At 42.6% G+C, this 22,408-nt stretch overlaps 2 protein-coding genes across 4 annotated transcripts in view; one reads left to right on the top strand and one right to left on the bottom strand.

Annotated features, from left to right (window-relative positions):
• The window catches only part of IL1RAPL2 (interleukin 1 receptor accessory protein like 2), a 1,320,043-nt gene extending 1,313,977 nt beyond the window's left edge, over positions 1–6,066 (bottom strand). The window contains exons 1-4 of one of the 3 annotated variants that reach the window (XM_008272830.5): positions 5,201–5,537; positions 4,007–4,520; positions 3,744–3,902; positions 2,719–3,021 (exon numbers count right to left, since the gene is read on the bottom strand). The gene's annotated coding sequence lies outside the window, so the exon portion shown is untranslated. Of the gene's footprint in view, positions 1–2,718; positions 3,022–3,743; positions 3,903–4,006; positions 4,521–5,200 lie in introns of all 3 variants that reach the window. The other 2 variants (XR_016228120.1, XR_016228121.1) reach the window with 2 other exon arrangements.
• LOC149119697 (uncharacterized) lies at positions 417–21,157 on the top strand. The gene is made up of 2 exons (XM_089324492.1): positions 417–2,477; positions 20,885–21,157. The coding sequence occupies exons 1-2, from the start codon at positions 2,178–2,180 to the stop codon at positions 21,044–21,046; spliced, it is 462 nt and encodes a 153-aa protein (XP_089180618.1). The 5' UTR covers positions 417–2,177; the 3' UTR covers positions 21,047–21,157.
• The last annotated feature ends 1,251 nt before the right edge of the window (positions 21,158–22,408 follow it).

Consider the following 22,408-nt stretch of genomic DNA (forward strand, 5'->3'; position numbering starts at 1 on the left):
GCATTTTCACCAAGGAGCTTATGGTACATCTCAGATGAAGAAAGCAGTGTATTCTTCCAGCAGTCCCAGCTGTGATCATGGCTGCCATGGTACAGAAATATCCAAATTCAAGGGAGAAATGGCGCTTCCTCTAAGTTTCATCATACTGCCACAATCTGTCAGAGAATCTACTCAGGCCATCACACAATTCAGTTTAATTAAAGTGTATGATTATTTCAACCATATTTTAACTCATTTTGCTTTCCCAGCTTTTCCCCTTCTTCACAAATAGCAAATGTTTTTTCAAAGACCCATTTCAATGAAGTCTACAAGCCAACATATTTGATGAATTAAGATTCATTTATTGTCTTAAAAATGCAGTAGTCCTTTCCTAACTCATGTCTTTTATATAGCCAGGTTCTTTAGAGTATGTGTTCTTACAGCTAAATAAAACTTCATTGAGCCTTGCACCTGTGGAGACATTTTCCAGATGGCTAATTCAGATTGCTCCTCATGCCGGCACACCATCAGCTCACCCTGGTAAGCAGCAGAGCCCCGTATTCACTCTATTACCAGCAATGGACAAATAAGAATGTCCTACTCAACTAAGGAACTGTGTCTCAGGAAATGAATGGGTAAGTCAAGACTGAGGCTTGATTCTTGCCTGTAAAAAAACACAGTCTGGGAGCATCCCAAAGTCCCCAACCTCTGAGCAGAACCTTTAGTTTCTGCAGAGTTTCTAGCAAGAGCCCCACAGAAAGAGAAATAGGACCCCGTTGCTCAACCTGAGTTAAGACTGGCTAGAAATTAAAGAGGGTAGCAGAGGTTATACCACAAAGCTGGATTTAAGTTCCCAATGCTATTGCAGAAAAAGGCCTGGCTTTGACCTACCAGGCAAAAACAAAAGAGGTCAAGGCTTGCTGTCACCAAGGCAGATTTCTTGGCCAATTGTCCCTCCTTCCCAGGAGCTGTAGCTAGGGCAGTGAAGCCAGGAGCCTTTGATGCCACAATCTTTTACCCAGATTTAAATGCTTTCTATTTAAATCAACTGCTTCCGTGCATAATTGCGGACTGTCTAGCCTTAGGGCAACCGGCAATTGGAGCGCTCACACGGTGATGGGGCGGCTTAGAGCTGGAGCCAGAGCAAGGGATCCAGCGCCCTGTGGTGCCACTGCAGTGGCTCGATTACTCCGTGCTGGAGAGGGGGTAGAAAGGCTGGAAGGAGCTGAAGTAAGCTTCCGCTGAAGCCCGGGCTCTGGAACACCTGGGAACTTCACTATCCCTGGGTCTCAGGGCAGTTGCCCAAATACTATCAGAAGAAACGGAGAGGAACGCCTCGGAGTGGCAGCCAAGAGGTGGAAGCTCAAGCGACCCTGGTGGCAAAGAGCACAATGGTGCAGCATGCATGGGCACAAGGACCCCCAACTCCTCAGGGACAACGCATGCCACCGTGGGGAAGTGGGAGGTGGTGTGTCAGTGGAAAAATGCCCCCCCCCCCATTCTTGTCCGGAACACTTAACACCTTCCTTCCCAGGAACCCTGTAACTGATAGTCTTCCTGATGTGGGATGCCCGCTGAACTTGCAAGGCCTCAGGGACACATTCTTTCCTACCACCCTGCTAATTCTGTTTGGTCTGCCCTCAGCTATGCCGCGCGTTTAATGGTCTACACGTGGTCCCCTTGGCCAAGAAGTAAAGGAAAAGTTCACTTGGACGTCTACACGAGATTGAATGTAGTGGTGGTAGAAAAGTGTCCAATTCAGGACTAAACTATGCCCAAAAAGATACCACACTCCAAAAACTAAAAATACCCGCGCAAGGCTGCAAAGTAACTTTCAGCCGAGAAGTACTTTTCCAACACTTTAGCCCAGTCAGAACTTTCGTGGGTGGAATGGAGAAAACCTGCTTGTTTACTAATGCCTCCTGTTAAGTCCCTAAAACGGGGCGAGGGATCAGCGGAAACACCTGAGGCAGAATTAGACCACAGAAACACACATCACTCTTCCCCACTCTCTCACTTTGGGGTTCCCTCACAAAAAGTCTGAAGCGCAACTCGGCTTCAGTCAGTCCTCACACCCCTGAGCGAAGGTGAGGAGAGCTTCACTCAACCCGGGAACTCGCTCAAGGGGCAGCGGAAATTCTTGCAGGAAGAGGAGAGAAAGCGGCTCGGGGTCCGCGGGAGAGTGCCGTTAGGCAAAGATGGTCCCAGATCGCCAACACTCCCCTCCACTCCACTCCCACCTCACCCTAGGTGGAAATCCCGAGGAACCCGAGCGCAATGCTGGAGAACCCCCTGCTGCTCCGCCCAGGAGCCCCATTCTCCGCGCCAATTACTCCCTCCGCCACGGGCAGAAATGTGGACAGTCAGAAGCGCCCAGCGAGAAATTGCCTTCCAGGCTGCAGAGCTCGCGCGCCACTGCAGACACCCCCAAAGATCCCGCCGCGCAAATGCGACCCACCGGCTCCTCCACACCTGACCCATGGCGCACGCTCCTGCAGGTAAGGAACCCCTAGTCTTGGGAGCTCTGAACCTTAAACTTTCTGGGAAAGCTGAAGAAAGAGAACGCAAGCGCGCAAGTTTGCAGGCGTTGGGACCCAGGCTTCAGGAGCACTAGAGCCTCAGTTGGCCACGGCCTGCCTGCTCCCTGCGGCCACCTGAGAGCGCAGCGCGTCCTCTCCCCCTCTCCCTCCCGCCCTGGCTCTGGCCAGCCAACTGTTTCGTTTTGCCAGCAGGCATTACCTGAGCCTTGCAAAACAGCCAGCACAGTCCAGCGAGTCTCAGGCGTGTAGTTCCATGTCCAAGGCGAGATGGCGAGCCGGGTTCTGGAGAGCGCGGGCTCGGACTTCCTGGGTGGTCAGAAACGCTGCCCGAAGACTAGCGGCGCGGCAGGAGGCGTAGGGAAGCCCAGGTCTATCCCGGCAGAAGACCCGGCAGCCCCGCCCGTTTTCTCTGCTCCCTGTCCTGGCCAGAGGATGTCGGGAAACTTCCGGCCCGGGGCCGATTTCTAGAGTTCAGCGGAGCTTCTGCGGACTTTCGGGGCAGCTGGAAGGGAGGTTCTTAAATCATTCCAGCCCTAGTTAGAATGGCAGGTGCAGCCTCTCAGCAGAGTACCTCGACTCTTAGGTCGCCCGCCTCCCAGCCTCTTCCTTGCCAGCGACTTCTCTTCAGAGCAGCGTTGTTCCTGCCGCACCTTGCCTGGGCCAAGCGGTGCAAGCCAGAACGCGGGCACCTCAAGCTGCGGCTCTTGCACCACCAGGAAGCAGACCCCCTAGGTACCCTCTCGACCTGACTGCTGAGCCGGCTGCGAGTGCGAACTCTGCCAGCCCACCTCTCTGTTCGGTGCTCCAGCCTTGCCTGGGAGCCCAGTGCGCAAAAAGACCACACGTTCCTGCTAGCACTGAAAGGAGAGCGGCGCCTGGGAGGTGCGCTCCAGGTCGCCTCACATCCTGCCAGCGCTACTGCCGCCTCCAAAATACGCCTAGGATGGGGGTGGCAGGGGAGTGGAAGTACCAAGAGCTGCGTCTTCGTCGCTAACAGTTTGATGCCTCCTGGCTGATTGATTCCACCGGGGAGGAGGTGGGAATTAGAACTGCTCTGGCGCGTCACGGAAAAGAGCGGCTTCTGCTCCTCCTCTTCCACACCCCTTTGGATTTGGGGAGGCGGAGAGGGGAGGCAGAGTGAGGAGAGTGGGCAAGGCTGCCAACCCCAAGTCCCCCATTCCCCGGTTACAGAAAGAAAAAAAAAAAACACGCCACTTCTCTTACCTTTCCCCGGAGAAAGAAAGCGCGTCCTGGCAGCGCCGTCTAGCGTCCGCACTAGAATAGGCCGGCATACAGCGTTGGGGGCCAGTGTTCAACTGAACTGAACGCAGGTGTGGAAAACCCTAAGCAAAGTTCATTTCTCCTGTTCCGCAGCTCCAGAGACTGAACAGGAAATAGACTTGTGGTTTACCCAGAAGTTCACCCGCTTGGCTCCCCGCACATAAGAACTTAATGTTTTTAGATGCGGGGCACCTAGTTTTACTTACAATATGAGCTTCCCAGTACCGGGGAGAATTCCATTTTTCCACCCCTCTCCCGAAAAAGAGCCTCGAGACTCAGGGTTCTTCAGCTCCACCAATCACAGGGCAGGCAGACAGGTAGGGTCCTGGGGCCCCATTCTGCTGTTTACCCAGGCATGCTCCTAATCACTTGCTGGTCCAATGTCATGCAGCCTAGAAAATCCCCGTCTTTAAAAGGGACGAGGAGAGGGCCTAATACCCAGGAACCTGCAGGATCTCAATCGCAGCAATGCAAAGTATCCTTTCTTTGCCAGCCAGGTACCTCCCGGAGCGTTCCTCCGGCTCTCAGGCTTGGGGCTGATTAACACACTTAACAGGATTGCTCATTTAACGGGTCAGCTGAACACTGTGCGCCAACATTTGCTGCTACGCTGGGCTCCTATTAATTTGTCTTTCTCCGAGCTTTCTCCAGCTGTTCTCCGAGGCTGCTCCATCGCTCCGCATTATCCACAGAGAGCGAGCAAGAAACTGAGACAGGCACCTGAAGGGAGCATTCCAGCGCCTTGTTTGTGATGCGCAGCACACATCCCTGCGTTTCCACCCCTCCTCTTGGCCGCTTGGTCTCAGCCCGCCATCCATTCAGCTTTTTTTTTTTTAGTATATGTGCTGCCGAAGCGAGCACGTCCATTCAACTTTTAAGACCTGAACCTGTGCGTGATTAAAGTCACACTCCCTTGCCACTCTTGCCAAGTTGACACACTCTTTTTCACTTATGAACCATTCCACCCATCAAATTCCCGCCCCTCCCCGTCAAAAATAAATAAAAGCCTCGCCCCACCCCACCCCCGTCCTGGTAAATTCCTTCTGCAATTAGAATTAAGCCAGGAGATCCAGAGAGGTCTTAGGTCGGTCAGCTGTAAAAGGAAAAATCCTTTTGAGGGAAACCAATACTAAGTTACCCTCCCAGGTTTTTGTTGTTTGTACACATGGAGTTCCTGGCACTGTCCAGTCTGGCCACTAGGATGGCATCATCCTTCAGGCCCTGGGCCTTAGCTGAGCACCTAAGTTGTTTTGGGTGAAGCCATTTGACCAGAGGATGAGGCCACCTTACTCATATGAGAGTGTTGTTAAAGAGCATTCTGGAGAAGGGGAGCCCATTGAATATCCTAGCCAACAATACTCTAGGCAAGTAAAATAGACAATTCATTTACAACAACAAACCTCTTCCTGTCTGTTGGTTCCTTCTTTCATCATCCTTCAGCATCTGATTTGACTCAACTTCACTCTAACAACGTGTAGCTCCCCGTCTTCGTGGAGGAACGACACAGGACCCTGCGCTGTTCTTTTGTCTGCTCGGCCCTCCCCGGGTTTGCTGCTGGTTCTTCCCGGGTTGGCTACCGACCCTTCCACCTCCGTGGAAGGGCGGTTCCCCCTGCCACTTTCCCCACTTCCACGGGGGAGCGGCACACCACCAGCCGGCTCTCTCGGGGGCTGCTCAGGTGTTCCTCATAGATGTTCCTGGTGCATGTTGTCTCTCTCCTCCTTTATAGTCCTCTTCCACCAATCCCAACTCTGCTACCCACATGCCGAGTACGCTGCTCTCCTCCAATCAGGAGCAGGTCCTGCTGTTTATTGGTTGAACTGGAGGCAGCTGTGTAGAAGCTGTTTCCTCCTCTCCCAGCGCCATATTGTGGGAGAGCAGATGCATAGAATAAGTCTTAATTCCAGTAACTTAGCCTAGTCTCAGTTGCTCCCCACAACAACGAGTGCCTTTTTATGTATCGTTTAACACCTCTGACCCTAGCAGAACTTACTCTACCATGCACTTCACCATTCTTTCAATACTGTCTTTGCTGACCGTGGTTGGTGTTCCAATCTGATTAATGCCCAACTACTCTAGCTAAGCTTACTCTCCTGGATAACATCACCTTTCACCAGCCACTTTAACGAGTCTTTCCAAAATTTGGGATTTAAGGGACTATGGCAGATCAGTGGTTTTTCTCTGAGTGGGGGAAAACCCATCGGAGAAGGCTATTTGTCCAGTTCTACAAGTCTTGTTCATGGTTAAATGATGTGATCTAAAAGGATCTGGGGGTGTGAGGATTAGCACCCCAAAAGAAATACAATGTCAAGAAAATGAGGAATGCATCAAATGATCTTTCAGAAAGAATTTGGTAAAACTGTATGCCCTAGTTCCTTTTGCCTAAAAGTTTGTCCATTGACCAGCAGCACTGGGGCATCACCTGCAAGCTTGTTAGACATGCTTGTTAGGCATGACTTCCAGTCCTCCTGAATCAGAATCTGCCCTTTAACAAGTAATTAAGGAGTAATTTTGCATGCACATTAACATTTGAGAAATACTTTCAAGAAAATCTTTGATTTCTGCCCATCCCAGGAAAGGACAAGAGGAAGTGAGTATAATTACCCAAGGAACTAATGAGATATTGTCATATGATAAGCACCTAAGAACAAGACCAGGGTTATATATGCTTAGGTTATTCAGGTCCAATATATTTTACAACCAAGGACTATTACCAAATTATGGTTCACTCCCCTACCTACATATGGCCTCTTAGCCCAAATTTCCTTGGTTACATGAAAGAAAAAGGTGAAAGTGTTGGCTTTGTTTAATTCAACTCAATCACTACTTCTAAATATATCAATTCAGATCATCCACTAGGTTAGGGTCAGTATCATCACCTTCCTAATAAGACAAAGAATGGAACTTTATAGAATTCACCAACTCTTGGATATTTGATAGATCCACACTGATTCATGGTAAAAATAGCTGATATCCATTTAGTGATGCCAAAAATCTATCATAATTCAGTAACTGAGGTAAGTGACTTTGCAGAAAAAATACACCCCTCCCCCCAAAAAAGCCTCACTTTATTCTCCTCTGCCCAAGGCAAACGTCAAAGCTGTCTCTTTGGATAGTAATGAGAGACACCAGAGAATGAGTAGTTATTGTGTGTTTACTACTTGCTTGGTACTTTACATATTTGTTTATATTTCATTCATGTTCTAAACCTGGATGAGGGCCAGAATTACTTGTTTAGCATCTTGTTAAAGATTCTTGGAACCATGTCCCAGAACTGTCAAATCAGCACTGTAAGGAGTAGACCTCCTTAGAAACCTTTCTAAGCAAACCTCAAAACCATGGACCATAAAGCAAATAGTAAGTTTTACTTCATACAAATTAAACCTTTCTACAAAAAAAACACCATAAGCAAAATCAAAAGAGACACTATACACTGGGAGAAAAAAATGTAACATGTCAAGCAAAGTATTTTGTAGATATATAAAGCACCCTTATGAATCAATTTTAAAAAGCAACTCAATAGAAAAATAGGCAAAGGAAATGGATACTACAGATTTAAAAATACAAATGAGCATATATAGATTGATAAATAATTGCAACCTAAACAATGACAAAGGATAAATTTTGGATAGTACACACTGTTAGCAAGTATGTGAAGAAATAAACTCTCACTCACACGTAGCTAGAGTATGGAATAGTCCAACCATTTTTTCAGAGCATTATAGCAATATCTGCTGAAATTATATACACAGACCTCTATTACAAAAATATTTCTAGGGAAATACTCAAGAAATTGACAATAGTGTTTTTTTTTTTTTGGAAGGGAAGGTAGTGAGCAGTATGTGATGAGAGGCAAATTTAAGTTCCATTATTTATTACGTGGTATGTTGGTATTGTTCCCCATTCTTTGCATCCTCACTATTGGAGATTTGCACTTTTACACACATTTTATCTTATGACTTTGAGTAGCTCCTATTTTATTAGGTTTGGTCTTGTGACTTGCTTGACCACAGGAGTATTAGCGAACTTGATGTAAGTAGCTTAGCCTCTTGTGCTTCTGTCATCCATCAGTAGTTCTGGGTAGCTCCTGCTCTGAGAATAGTGAGATATGTGGAACAAACTTGAACCCAATACACGGATTTAACCTGTGAGCAAGAAGCATGAATTTTTATTTTATCCTCTTCATATTCAAATCTTGTATGACTTTTATTGTTACCATGCATTATTGCAACAATAATAAATGCAATTCAATTTACACTTTGAAATATTCACTATGTATATTTATTATTTCCATTTAACCTTTGATCAAAAAGTATCTATCATTAGAACACTGATTAAATAAACTATGGAGCATCCAAATGATGGACTACCATGTAGCTTAAAAAGTAATAAGAAAACTCTCTCTTAAATAGACATATAAGCAAGATATGCTATTAAAAGAGAAGCACAGCTGCAGAACAATATAAATAGGTTGCTTCCATTTGTGTAAAATAAAAAAACAATTGAGGAGGAGGAGAATAATGTGTCTTTGTGCTTGCTTAGAAGAATGTCCATGAACTTAGTTGTATCATTTACCTGAGGAGAAAGAGGGGCACTAAGTAGAGACAGGAGAAATACATCTCCCTGAGTACTTTGTATACTCTTGCTTTCCTTATTCTGCTTTCAACTCATGTAAATGCATTACTTCTTCAAAACATAAATTGTTTTAAAAATACAATTTGTTTATTTAAAATTAGCTCCTCAGGTGCTAGATGAAAACCCAAGAAACTAGCAATAGTGCTTGTGTTTTATAGGAAAGACAAGAGGGTTGACAATCTGGCCTGGAAGACAAAATTAAGTTTTGTTAAATACTTGTAGATCTGCATAACCAACCACACTTGGGAAACAGTGATTTCATTTTCACTGCAACACTGTCAAGCAAATTATGTCATCCCTTTTTGTTAGTTAAGAAAAAAAAAAGCTATGTCTTAGAATGACAAGCAACTTGCTAGCAGTCTCATCTGTGTTATTCCCCAGCCTAAATTTTTTTTCACTACGGCATGCTACCTCCCCACTGGAGTACACAGGTAAAACATATATAAAAGCAATGACAATTGGAATAGTGAAGTTCAATTTTTTTTTCTGCTTTTATTCCACCTCTATTTCCTTGGAGCCAAAAATGAAAGAAGCAAAAGTGTTTGGGTATGTGTGTAGAGACAGAGAAGTTTGATTTACATTTGCCATTGTACATTTTGTTTTCGGTACATTTCATATTGTTTTGTTTATTCCTCTTTTACTGCTTTTTGTTTGCATTGAGTAAATACTTTCTAAAAAACCTAATAGGTTTTTAAATCATGTTTTTGAATATATTATGAAAATCCACTTTATATTTACTTTCTTTAAAAAAGATTTATTTATTTATTTGAAAGTAAGAGTTACAGACAGAGAGGGAAAAAGATCTTCCATCTGCTGTTTCACTCGCCAGATGGCCACAACAGCCAGCGTTTGGGCCAGGAGTAAGCCAGGAGCCAGGAGCTTCTTCCAGGTGTTCCACATAGATGGCAGTGTCCCAAACACTTGGACCATCTTTCGCTGCTTTTCCCAGGCCATTAGCAGGGAGATGGATCAGAAGTGAAGCAACTGGGACACTAACCAGTACCCATATGGGATGCCAGCATCACAGGCAGTAGCTTTACCTGCTATACCACAACACCAGCCCAATATTTACTTAATTCAGTCAAATATAGAAAATTTAGTCCTATATTGTACTCCTCCATTTTTGTGCCATTATCATAAACATTATATCTATATGAGGATACTTTATAAATTTCCAAGAAAATAAAAAATGAGTTTATTTTGATGCAAAAATATTTTCTAAATATTCGTTTATTTATTTGAAAGGTAGAGTTAGAGAGAGAGAGATCTTCTATCTGCTGGTTCACTCCCTAGATGGCTACAACAGCAGGGGCTGGCCCAGGCTGAAGCCAGGAAATCCATCCCCGTCTCCCACATAGGTAGCAGAAGTCCAAGCACTGGACCCATCTTCTGCTACTTTCCCAGGCATAATAGCAGGGAGCTAGATAGGAAATGGAGTAGCTGCAGCTTGAACCAGAATCCATGTAGAATGCCAGAATTGCAGGCAGTGGCTTAACTCACTATGCCAAGGCACCAACCCACAAAAATATTTTCAAATCCAAGCATACAAAGGGTATTCAAATAGCTCATGAATAGTTTGATCCAGCTACTAGGATGCCAGTTAAGATGCCCATATCCCATATTGGACAGCATGGGTTCAAGCTCCAGTTCCCAACTGCAGTTTCCTGCCAATGCAAACCGAGGAAATTTCTAGTAGTTGGGTCCCTGCCACCTACATAGAACACCTGAATTGAGTCCCTGTCTTGTGGTTTTGCCCTGGCTGGTCTTGGCCACTGTGGCTGTTTTGGGAGTAAACCCATGAGTCAGTGCTCCCTCTCTAGTTCCCTGCCTCTCAAATAAAGAAAGATTTTGGAATTGAGTAGTATGAAAAATCTATGAATGACTTTAATATTTAGCACAAAAATAAACATATTTTAATTCAATTTTCTACAAACTTTTTGAGGTACACGTTTATGTTTCTTTTTTTTTTTTTTTGAAGAGTTGTTTATTTATTTGAAAAGAAGAGTTACAGAGAGCAGAGAGAGGTCTTCCATCCGCCGGTTCACTCCCAGATGGCTGCAATGGCCGGAGCTGAGCTGATACGAAGCCAAGAGCCAGGCGCTTCTTCTGTGTCTCCCACGTGGGTACAGGGGTCCAAGGACTTGGGCCATCTTCCACGGCTTTCCCAGGCCATAGCAGAGAGCTGAATTGGAAGTGGAGAAGCCATATGGGATGGCAGCCCTGCAGGCGGCAGCTCTACCCGCTATGCCACAGTGCTGACCCCCACATGGTTATGTTTCAACCAGAAGTAGATTATTATAATACCATATATAATTTTATGTCTTTTAGACAAGCTAGGAGTAGAAAGAAAGGCAAATATATATATCTATATAGTTTGTATCATTAACCTTATTTATCGTTTCTGGTTCTTTTTACTTGTTCCTGTAGATCTGAGTTACCATCTAGTGACATTTCCTTAATCTAATTGTGCCCACCCACCTCATTTGTGTTGTTAATGTTAAATAGATTGCATTTCTCTGTGTTACAAGGCAACAACATTTTCATGCCATTGCTTTTTAAATCAATAACAGAGAAAAAATATTTATTTATATTATCTTTATAATTGCATAGCAGCCTTTGTTTTTCATGTAAAATCACATTACTTTGTATGATCACTTGTTTTTTATACCAACAAACCTCAATCGATAGTTCTTATAAACCTGGCCTACTTAGAACACATTCTTTCATTATTAGTTCATCATGGAATTTTTAAATTTTGCCTTGATATTTGAAGGCTAATATTGATAAATATGGTTACTCATTTTTCTATCCACACTTAGAATAAATCATTCCACTGCCTCTTGGCCTCTGTTGTTTCTGATGAGAAATCATTTGTTTATCTTAATGGAGTTCTCTTGAACATTATGAGTCATTTTTGTCTATTATCCTGCTGATTTTTTTCTCTTTTTTAATATTTATTTATTTGAAAGGCAAAGTTACAAAGAGAGAGAGAGAGAGAGAATGTCTTCCCTCTGCTGGTTCAGCTGGGTTAATCTGAAGCCAGGAGCCAGGAACTTTTTCCAGGTTCCCTATTTACTTTCCCAGGCACATTAGCTGGGAACTAAATAAAGTGGAACAGCTGGGACTCAAACCAGTGCCCCTATGGATGCTGGCCCCACAGCAGTGGCTTTACATGCTACACCACAGTGCTGACCCCTCTCCTGCTGCTTTTAAGATTTTTCTTTTTGTCTTTGGCATTTAGCATTTAAAATGCTTTTATTTCTTTTCAGGTTATTGGAAAGGCAGAGAGACAGAGACAGACATTGGTTCACTCCCCAAATCCCCACAACTGCTTCAAGCTGAAACCAGGGGCCCAGAACTCAATTTGGGTATCTCACATAGATGGCAGGGATCCAACCACTGAGCCATTATCTATTACTTCCAGAGTTTGCATTAGCAGAAAGCTGGAATTGGGATTAAAGACAAGACTCAAACCCAGACACTCAAATATGAGATGCAGGCATATGAAGTGGCATCTTAACAGCTATATCAAACACCTACTCCATTACACAGTACTATTACTATGATGTGACTGCATGTGAATCGCTTTATATTTTCCCTATTTGAAGTTCATTGGGCTTCTTGGACATGTACACCAATGTATTTTATGAAATGAGTGAACTTTTCATCCATATTTCTTGGAATATATTCTGTTTATTTCTCTCTTTTCCTGGTATGACTATTATGCGTATTTTTGTGTACTTTATAGTGTACCACATTTACTCAATATTTATTTTTCTTCATTATTTTTTCTGTTTTTGAGATTGCATAATGTCTATTAATTTGTTGTCAAGTTCATTGATTGTTTTTCTTGTGGCAGTTGAAGTCTACTGTTGGCTTCTACTAAACTTTTGTTTTTGATTATCATATTTTTAACTCCAAAATTTCCATTCAGTTCTTGATTTTTAAAATTATATCTTTTTAGTGACATGCTCTATTTGATTGCACATTTTTATCATAGCTTCCTTTACTCCATTAAACATAGTTCATTTATTCAAAAATGTTTTTGCTTCTTTAAATTCCTAGTCTCTTACATTTGACATGTTTCTGTTATCTGGAGTAGTTTCCACATTCTTCTTCCTCTTTTACTTCTTCTTAGTTAACACTTCCCTATTTTTTTCTCTTTTTGAATAACTTTTATTTAATTTACATGAAAAATGGGTATTTTAAGTATTATACCAACTTTGGGTACTGATTCACCTTATCACTCCCTGAAGCTTTTGTTTTTGTTTTAGTTTATTAGTTTAATGGCTTGGCTAGGCTATTTTTTAGTAAAGCTGTTTTCCCGTAGTGTTTAGCTTGTGGTGTCATTACTCAAAAGACACCACCTTGGGCACATACACAGTCATTCTGGGATAGCGGTGGTTTTAGAAGGACTCTCCTCGTCTTTTTTCTCAACCTTTCAGTCCAGTTGGCATCACACTCAGTTGTTATGCTCCACTAATGGGGTGGATTTCTCTATTGTTTTCGACAATGCCCTGGTACAAAAATTTCTCCACAGTGAAATCCAATTAAATGAGGTGGGAAGAGTTTTAGGGAGAGTCTTTGAGGTTTCTTCTGACCCCGAGAGGGCTCTCCATAGATGTATCATTGCTTGATTTTCTCTTGTGAACTAAGCTATTCTATGGTTCAACATGCTATTCTCAGTTAAAAAAAATCTTTAAGTCTCCTCTTATTTACTCACTACCAACATCTCCATTGCTATCAAGAATGCCTTTAGGTACTTTGTTTCAATAAAGTTAGTTTCTTTGGAGGATTCTTCAGAGATTTCTGTTATTATAGACTTTCTCTGCACACGGGAAAAATCTCTGAGACACAGCATCAAGTACTAGGGATAGTAACCTTTGTTCTGAGCTTGTCTTTCCAGCCATAAAAACTCTGCCCTACAAGTGAGCAAGGATGAGGATGGTCAAAACCACAGTATTCTTATACTGATATGCCCTGGTTAGAGTCTCTATCAGTGCAGCTTGGGTGGAGGAAGGGACCACTCAATCTCTCAGCCACAAGCACCAGGAATTTTACATCTTTTAAAAAACATGTATTTATTTGAAAGGCAGAGCTACACAGAGAGAGGGAGAGAGATCTTCCATCTGCAGATTTGACCCTCAAATGGTTACATTGGCTGGGGCTGGGCAGATCTGAAGCCAGGAGCCAGGAAATCCCACAGTTTCCCACATGGGTGCAGCGAACCAAGTACTTGGACCATCTCTGTTGCTTTCCCAAGCACATTATAAGGGAGTTGGATCAGAAATGGAACAGCCATGACTCAAACCAGTGCTCATATGGGATGATGGTGTTGCAGGCAGCAGCTTAACCTGCTGTGGCACAATACCAGACCCTGAAATCTTAAATTTTTAATTCTGAGTTGGATTAGGTAAGAAATGCTGGCAGCCTGCCCCTCCCATCACAACACCTTATTCTTTGAGTGGGAGATGAGTAGGGAGGGAATCCCATCTTCTTGGCCACACCCACATGGAGCAGAGCTTCCAAGAAGGTGAGCTGGAGAGGACTGAGGGAGCAACTAGGTCACAAATCAAGTGCCACAAAAACTCCAACTCTTCTTACTGAGTTTTAGTAGATTTTCTTGAATAAATATTTCTTCACTTGCCATATACCTTTAATAGAATTTTCATATTTGTTTTAGTTTTCATCAGCTATCACTGTTTCACTAGGGAGTGTGTCTAGGGAGCTCCTCATGCTACCATCCCAGAAGTGGAATGCTCAAATTCATGTTTAAGTCCTTTATGAAAGGGGTATGAATAACAATACAACCATACCCTCCAGAAATAAATATTTACAAGAGGAAGAAGAAAACACATAGGTCACTACATCATAGGGGAAATTTCAGTAAGTTTATTTCAAACAGGAGAAATCATAGGTTATCCCGTGGAGAATCATAGGAGGGAAAAATGGTGAGAGAAATCAGAGAAAGTTTCAGGAAGAGGTGGCATCTGAGGATGGCTTAAGAGATTGGTATATATGAAGAAGAATTTCAGGCAAAGGATACAGTAACAATTCTGTCATTTGTTCAGTGAACAGTTATTCAGCACACTATATATTGGACATTGTTTCTAGGTGCTGGATACATAGTAGTGAAGAACAGAAACTCCCTGCTAGAATGGAACTTAAATTCTGGTGGTGGCAGAGAACAGAAAAGAAACATAACATATAAGCAAATGGCACTGTACAGCAGAAAATGTGCTATGACAAAAAGAAAGCAGAATAGGTGATCTGGGGAGGACCAGGAGACTGTAATTTGATAGAGTGGTCAAGGAAAGCCTCAGAGGAAATTTGAGATTTACAGAGTCTTAAAGAAGATGATGGAAGAAGTTCGCCTCATATCTAGAAAGAGCATTCCAGGCAGAACAAATAGGAAGTGCAATGGCCATCAGGCAGGAGCAGGCCCAACAAAGAACAATAAAGGCCTCCATTGTGGTGTAGTGGGTAAAGCTGCCTCCTGCAGCACCGGCATCCCATGTGGCAGCTGGTATGAGATCTGGCTGCTCCACTTCCAATCCAGCTCCCTGCTAATGCACCTGAGAAAGCAGCAAAAGATGGCCCAAGTACTTGGGTCCCTGCACCCATGTGGGAGACCTGGATGAAGCTCCTGGGTCCTGGTGCCAGCCTGGCCCAGCCCCAGGCCATTGTGGCCAATTGGGGAGTGAACCAGCAAATGGAAGTTCTCTTTCTCTGTATCTCTCTTTCTCTCCCTCTTTATCTCTTTACCTTTCTCTGTGTAACTCTGACTTTCAAATAAATAAATAAACAAATCTTTATTATTTTAAACAAAAACATGACACCAGTAACAATGTGGACTAAAATAAAAGGGAGCGTGATAGGATTCAAATTCAAAGGAATATTGTGAAGGCCAGAGTCTAAGTGTGACCAACTGTGTATGGCAAAACGTTGTGGTGCATTCTATAAGGAAAGCGCAGAACCAGTGTTACTTGGTTGCCCAGCATCTCTGGAAAGGATGACGACTGAGAGAGGCCCAGAGACAGATTTCAGCCAGATTTTGAAGGATTTGAAATGCTAGGCTAAGATTCTTTTATTTAACTCAGTGGTAAAGACCAAGCTTCCTAGGTACTAGCCTTCAAAACTCCAAGTCAAAAGGAAGCACTCTACATTGTCTTCTCTCTCCTCATCCTCTTCATTTCCCTCCTTAGCCTGAAGTTGGCAATCAGCAGCACCAAACATGTGAAGGTGGGTACAGGCCATTGACAACCATTGCACTGGCTCTCTGCTCTCCCATCTCAAGCCCTGATTGGCTTTGAAGTGAGGCGGACATCCCTGCCTAATAAAACTCGTTCACATGTTTCAGGAAATTTCTGCCTACATCTCAGCTAAATCCTTTTGCATTTGGTTGATTCTTCAGAGAGGCAAGTAACTCTTCCATCAGTTTGGGTTTCTGAAAAGAGCAGCAACAAAAATAAGCATCAGACTGAAAAACCTCTGTTGCCTTCACAGAAAGGAAGTCAATATTTATTTATTTTTATAATCACTAAGGCAAAGTCAAGTCAGATATCACTAAGCATCAGCACATTTACCAGAGTGGGTAAAGTGAGTTATATACAGTCCTCTAAATCAATTGATTGGAGTTTGAGCTTTTATCACTCAAAGAAGAAAATCCTCTGTATTATAATAAAAGAAAAGCCCAATCACAAAAAGAAACCACAACAATCTAGAGCTTAAAGCACATACTTGATACTTAGGTAAATGCTTTTACTACATCAGGAGCTAATACTGCCTCTGTAATGATGCTTTAAATTGGACTTGGAGTTCAAACAGCAATGCTGTAGGTTAAGGTTTCTGGTTTTGACATGAGTACTTTTAAAACACAGAGAAGTTGAAACCAATCTTAAAGAAAGGGAGCTCCATAAGGCAATTACATGCTGCTTTGTGTTTCTAGATCAACACTCTTACCCAGCATTCTAGTAATTGAAACTGTCAGCTGTCACTTCAGCTCACTTGTGGCACAAGGAAAACTGCTCTTTATTAAGGTGCCTTGGTGACATTGTGTGATTGTGTAGTGTCTTCCGATCCTCAGAAAAAAAAATTAAATATCCACAATATCAATTTCCTGGCAAATATCTGACTCTGTTGTCCTGGGTAGTATTTGAAAACAGATATATTCATGGTAATTTGAATTAACCAGAACATTATTTTCCTTACCGTACAGAATAGCTGATGTTTTAACACAGTCAGAATCAAGTTTTGTTAGAAAGTATTGTTAAATAGCAAGAATAAATATTGGGAGTAGCTTTATCACTTTCTGTCTTGGACAGATGGCCTTATAATCTGCTCAAAACTTCAAGGCAAAGATCTTGTAACAAAATTTCAAAGCCCCTCCTATCTAACAATACCCTCTTTGGTTGGCTTAACTTTAAAATGTCAGGAGCCATTTAAGACCTCCAGTAAGAACTGCCTCCAGCACCTAGCTCCACACCCGCCCCCAGTAGGAATGTCTACTTCTTAGAATATAATACATCTTAGGAATATGAGAAACTGTTGTTTTACTTCCCATGAAGGTACCAAAGAAAACTCACACTTGTCAAAAACATCACTAATTAACTTGCAAAAAAAATAAAATTTTGCTTTGTTGGACTTTCACTGCATGCTGGTTATTTTAGATCATACACATTCAAGCAAGGCAGAAAAAGCTTTGTGCACAATATACCAGGATAGGAATCAAAATCTGAGAAAATTTTCTGTTGTTGTTGTTTTTAAAATCCTAGTTCTGCTATTCATCTGTTCCTTGTTTGTTATCTCTGTTTTTCTTTCTTTAAATTGCCTTAGAAGGAGGAGCTGATGAATATTGTCACCTGGCAAGGATATGGTGCAGAATAATAAAAAAGTGCCTGCAAAGCATGTAGAATGCCTTGGAGATAAATACCAACTAGCTACTATTATAGTATCATTAATAAGCTAAAATAATCATAAGACACGTTCAGTGAAAATGCTGGGTTAACACAAAATACATCTTTCATAGAAGAAAGTATGGATTTGGATCTTGATATTTTTCTTTCTCTTCCTGGGATTGCCATTCCATCATGATTCACCGCAGACATCCATTCTCTGGTCCTCTGAGTCAATCTCCTTCTGTGATGTCCAGGAGTCAAATTTATTTTTCTTTTCCTGGTCGTGATCATAGCTCTAGACACAATAGTGATTCTACAAATTCACTCCAAATCAATAAAACCATTATCAATTTCAAATCTTTGTAAATCTTTCAATTAGAAACTGTCAAAAAGCATAACTTTCTCTTTCATATGCCAAAACTTCAGACCAGAATGCTAATACCTTTTCAGCAATTTAGAACCTCTGCCACCTTAGATCGTCTTTCACTTCTCTTGTCAGGATTATGGCATAAAATGTAACGCTTTAAATTATTTATCATGTCACTTCTTAGAGTCATCTCTTTTTTAGCTGAATTAAGAGATTATAAGCATTAGAATAAAATAACCCATGGACTTTGAAATATACAGTAAGGTGAAATTATATTTAATGATACCTTTGATTTATATTTTAATTTTAAATTCACAGATAAAGTAGTATCATTAAACATACTTTAACTTTTTGTAATAAATCAATGGTACCTTAATTATTATGTTATAAAGTAAGGACACATAAATTATTCATATATATCTACTGCAAATTGAATTTTTAAAGCCTGCTTTATTTTCCATATTCTGGTCTCATCTTAGCCACTAGTGGAAAATAGTCCATTTCATAGCCATGGCTAATATGACACAGTTGGCAGTCTTTACTCAGAATCAGCTTAAGAATGAATGAAAAGAGAAATGTCAGTGTTATAGAATATAGATCAGATGAGCACATACTTCCAGGGAAATTGAGTATTTGTACAATGACAGAATAAAAATAGGAGTTCTCAAAAATATTGCCATTTGTTAAAAGAAAATTTAGACATCTGAATATTTTACTTTTTAAAAGCATTTATTTATTTATTTGAAATCCAGAGTTACTGAGAGAAAGAAGGAGAGGGAGAGGGAGAGATTTTCCATAAGCTGGTTGTTCACTCCCCTAATAGCTGCAATGGCCAGGGCTGGACCAGACCAAATCCAGGAGCCAGGAACTTCTTGCAGGTCTCCCACATGGGTGTAGGGGCCCACAGACTTGGGCCATCCTCCACTGCTTTCCGAGGTGCATTAGCAGGGAGCTGGATTAGAAGTGGAGCAGCTAGGACTCAAACTGGCACCCATAAGTGGTGCTGGCACTGCAGATGGCAGCTTAACCCACTGCACCAGAGCACCAGTCCCAGACATCCAAATATTTTAGAATTTGGTTCTGGGTTTTCAACAGTTTTATGTTTTCTGGGTTTTTATTATTATTAACATTATTATTATTAACTCATTGTTTGGTTATATTATACTAAGGACCTGCCTCTCCTTGTTTGCTCCCATTCTGTCATGCACTTTGTCCCTGTACCCCTAGGGGCCATAGCAAGCATGTAAGTCTGACTTTATACCTAGTCAGGTGTGAAGAATGGGAAAGGGTGAGGACCAGTAGTCTGATGGGAACTATAGATCCAGCCTCACAAGGTCACAGTTTAGTCTCTGTGGCTTTCTCCTACACTAGCACAGAGAAATACAGATGAGAACGAGGCCCCATTTAACCCCTCTTTGTAATGTTAGTTGCCCTTGCCATAGTGGCTCTCCACCATGCATCACTAGACTGGTGGGGGCATCTTTAACCAAAGCAGTCAATTGTATTCCTCTCCTACTTCCTTTTGGTATCCAGCCTCCAGGAACCCCGGCTGCCCAAGGGGCTCCAGCTTAGTTACCTCACCCATGCCTCCTTTCTCATCAGCACTCCCATGCTCCAACCCTTTCTGCTTATCTACAACTTCAAACTTAACCTTTCCTTTGCTCCATCCCTTGGATCTCTTCTCGCTCTCTGCAAACTGGGAAGGTGCTGCAGCGATAATGAGTGGTCATAACATATAAACTGCCCAGAAATGTCCAGCTGTGCCAGGCAAATCATTTTGGGTGGGGAATTAGGTCCCTTTTATTTCATTCTGCACAGTGTTAGATTATTCAGAGTCATACAAAGTGCCACATAAGCTACCAACAAATAAACTATCTCCCACTTGATCCCTTATCAAGAAGAACACATTTTGAAAAATGCTGGTATTTGATAAATAAAAAGGGAAAGCAGTAATTTAGTCATATGTGAGGGAAATTAGAGAATTTCTAAAACTTTCACTTATTTTATGGTCTTGTGTTTTATGCGGGAAGGCATAACCTTAGTGCTTAGGACCTGGAAAGGTCTTAACCCAGCTGCAAGGCTGAGTGAGAGAAGGTAGACAGTTTCAGCCATTGCCACAACCATTTCCCCTTTCTAAGGTCAACAGTGCAGGTAGGGACCAGCACTGTGGCTCAGCAGATTGGGCTGCTGCCTGTGATGCCAGCATCCCATATGGCACTGGTTCAAATCCTACCTGTTCCACTTCTGATCCAGCTCCCTGCTAATGCCCCTAGGAAGGCAATGAAAGATGGTCTAAATGCATCTCTCTGTCTCTCTCTCTTTTTTTTTTTTTTTTTTTGACAGGCAGAGTGGACAGTGAGAGAGAGAGACAGAGAGAAAGGTCTTCCTTTGCCATTGGTTCACCCTCCAATGGCAGCCACTGCCGGCACGCTGCGGCCGGCGCACTGCACTGATCCGATGGCAGGAGCCAGGTACTTATCCTGGTCTCCCATGGGGTGCAGGGCCCAAGCACTTGGGCCATCCTCCACTGCACTCCCTGGCCACAGCAGAGAGCTGGCCTGGAAGAGGGGCAACCGGGACAGAATCCTGCGCCCCGAGTGCGACTAGAACCCGGTGTGCCGGTGCCGCAAGGCGGAGGATTAGCCTATTGAGCCACAGCGCCGGCATCTCTCTGTCTCAATCTCTCCCTCTGACTCTGTAATTCTGCCTTTCAAATAAATAAATTTTTAAAAATCCAGCTATGGGGCCTGCACTGTGGCATAGTAAGCTAAGCCACCACCTGCAGTGCCGGCATCATGTCCCAATTGCTCCTATTCAAATCCAGCTCTCTGCTATGACCTGGGAAAGCAGTAGAAGATGGCCCAAGTGCTTGGGTCCCTGTACCCACGTGGGAGACCTAGAGGAAGCTCCTGGCTCCTGGCTTCAGATCAACCCAGCTCTGGCCATTGCAGCCTTTTGGGGAGTGAACCAGCGGATGGAAGACCTTTCCCTTTGTCTCTCCCTCTCTCTGTCTGTAACTCTACCTCTCAAATAAATAAATAAATCTTTTTTTAAAAAAATGCAGCTAGCATGCATGGAGAAAGCAAGCTAAGGCATGTGGGACCTGGTGCAGGCCAAAATAAAGCTAATTAACATATTCATTACTTCACAATATAGTTTGAGGCCTTTTTTTTCTTTTATTATAGGGCCTCAGATGCCTCTTCTTTGCTCCTGGGATATACACCAAAACTTTAATGCCAGGACAAAGTGACAAAAAGTCCAGCTGTGACGAAGATTCCTTTGGCCTCACTCTGAACTCTGATGCTTCTCCCACCGGGGTCTGTTTCCTCCAGAGTTTTCTATCCTGAAGTACTCTCCTGAAGTTCATCAGCCAATCAAATTTATACTTCTCCTTAAAGCTTTTGACTTGACATCTTACTACTTGCCCTTCCCAAAAGCCATTAAAGTAAGAACTAATTTGGTAAGCTCATTTCTAATAATGAATTTTTTTGGGGGGTGGTGATTTGTAGAAATTACATGAGCCTGAAAGATAAATTTGGATTGGAATCCTAGCAGCACCAACACTGATTAAGCTGTATGGCTTTGAACAAAGTAAATAGCCTCACTATCAATAAAAAAAAGTAAATACCCTCAGTTTCTATTTTGAAAAATGGGTATAATAATCATAACTACTTTGTTAGAGAATGCTTTGAGAATTAAATAATACAACATATTAAAATTAATTATAGTGTTTAGTGGTCACTCACTAAGTGTTAGTTCCTTGTCCCCTAAATGAGAAAAGAAAACACATTTGCACAGTGAAGTTACAACCTAAAATCCTTGGTTTTTAATTCGGACAACAGCATACTAATGGGCCATCTACTCTGCAGTAGGCACCTTCCTGATTCTGGAGATGAGCAATGAATAAAAAAGACAAAATTGTATACTCTCATGAGGTTTATATTGTACTCCAGAGAGCTACACCCTAGACAACAAAACAGATAGGCATTTGATATATCAGATGTTGCTAAATATTATGAAGAGAAATAAAACAATTACAAAGGCATAGGTTACATGGCATATAAATGAAGAGCTGCATTTTTTTACTTTGTGTGTGTGTTTTTTTTTAAGAGCAGGTTTCACAACAAATTTAAGAGGATGTTACAGAGATTTCCAGGATACCCCCTGCTCCCACACATAGCCTCCCCCTTTATAAACACACCCCATCAGAGTGCTACATTTGTTACAACTGATGAACCTTCCCTGACACTTCTTGGTCATCCAAAGTTCACAGTTTACATTGGGATCCACTAGAAGTGATGTAGTTCTAGGGCTTTGGACAGGAGGAAAACGTTATATGAGATGCTGACGCTGCAGATGGTAGCTTTACCTGCTACACCACAGCGCCAGCACCAAATTAATTTATTTGAGAGACAGTAATGGTGGTGGGGGGAGAGAGAGACGAGAGAGAGAGAGAGAGAGAGAGAGAGAGCTCCCATCTACTAGTTCACTCCCCAAATGCAGGTCTCCCACACAAGTGGTGGGAATCCAATTACCTGGGCCATCACTGCTACTTCCTAGTGTGTGCATTAGCAGGAAGCTGGTGTCAGGAGCAGGAGCCAGGAGTGAAACCCAGGCACTAGGTAGGCAAGTGTTTTAACTGGTGTATTAACTACAAGGCCAAATGTTCTCCCCAATATAAATTTTAACAAAAGAGTGACACTTGGCAG

This window comes from Oryctolagus cuniculus, chromosome X, assembly GCF_051225735.1.
Source record: "Oryctolagus cuniculus isolate XC-2025 breed Fujian yellow rabbit chromosome X, ASM5122573v1, whole genome shotgun sequence".
Lineage (NCBI taxonomy): Eukaryota > Metazoa > Chordata > Mammalia > Lagomorpha > Leporidae > Oryctolagus > Oryctolagus cuniculus.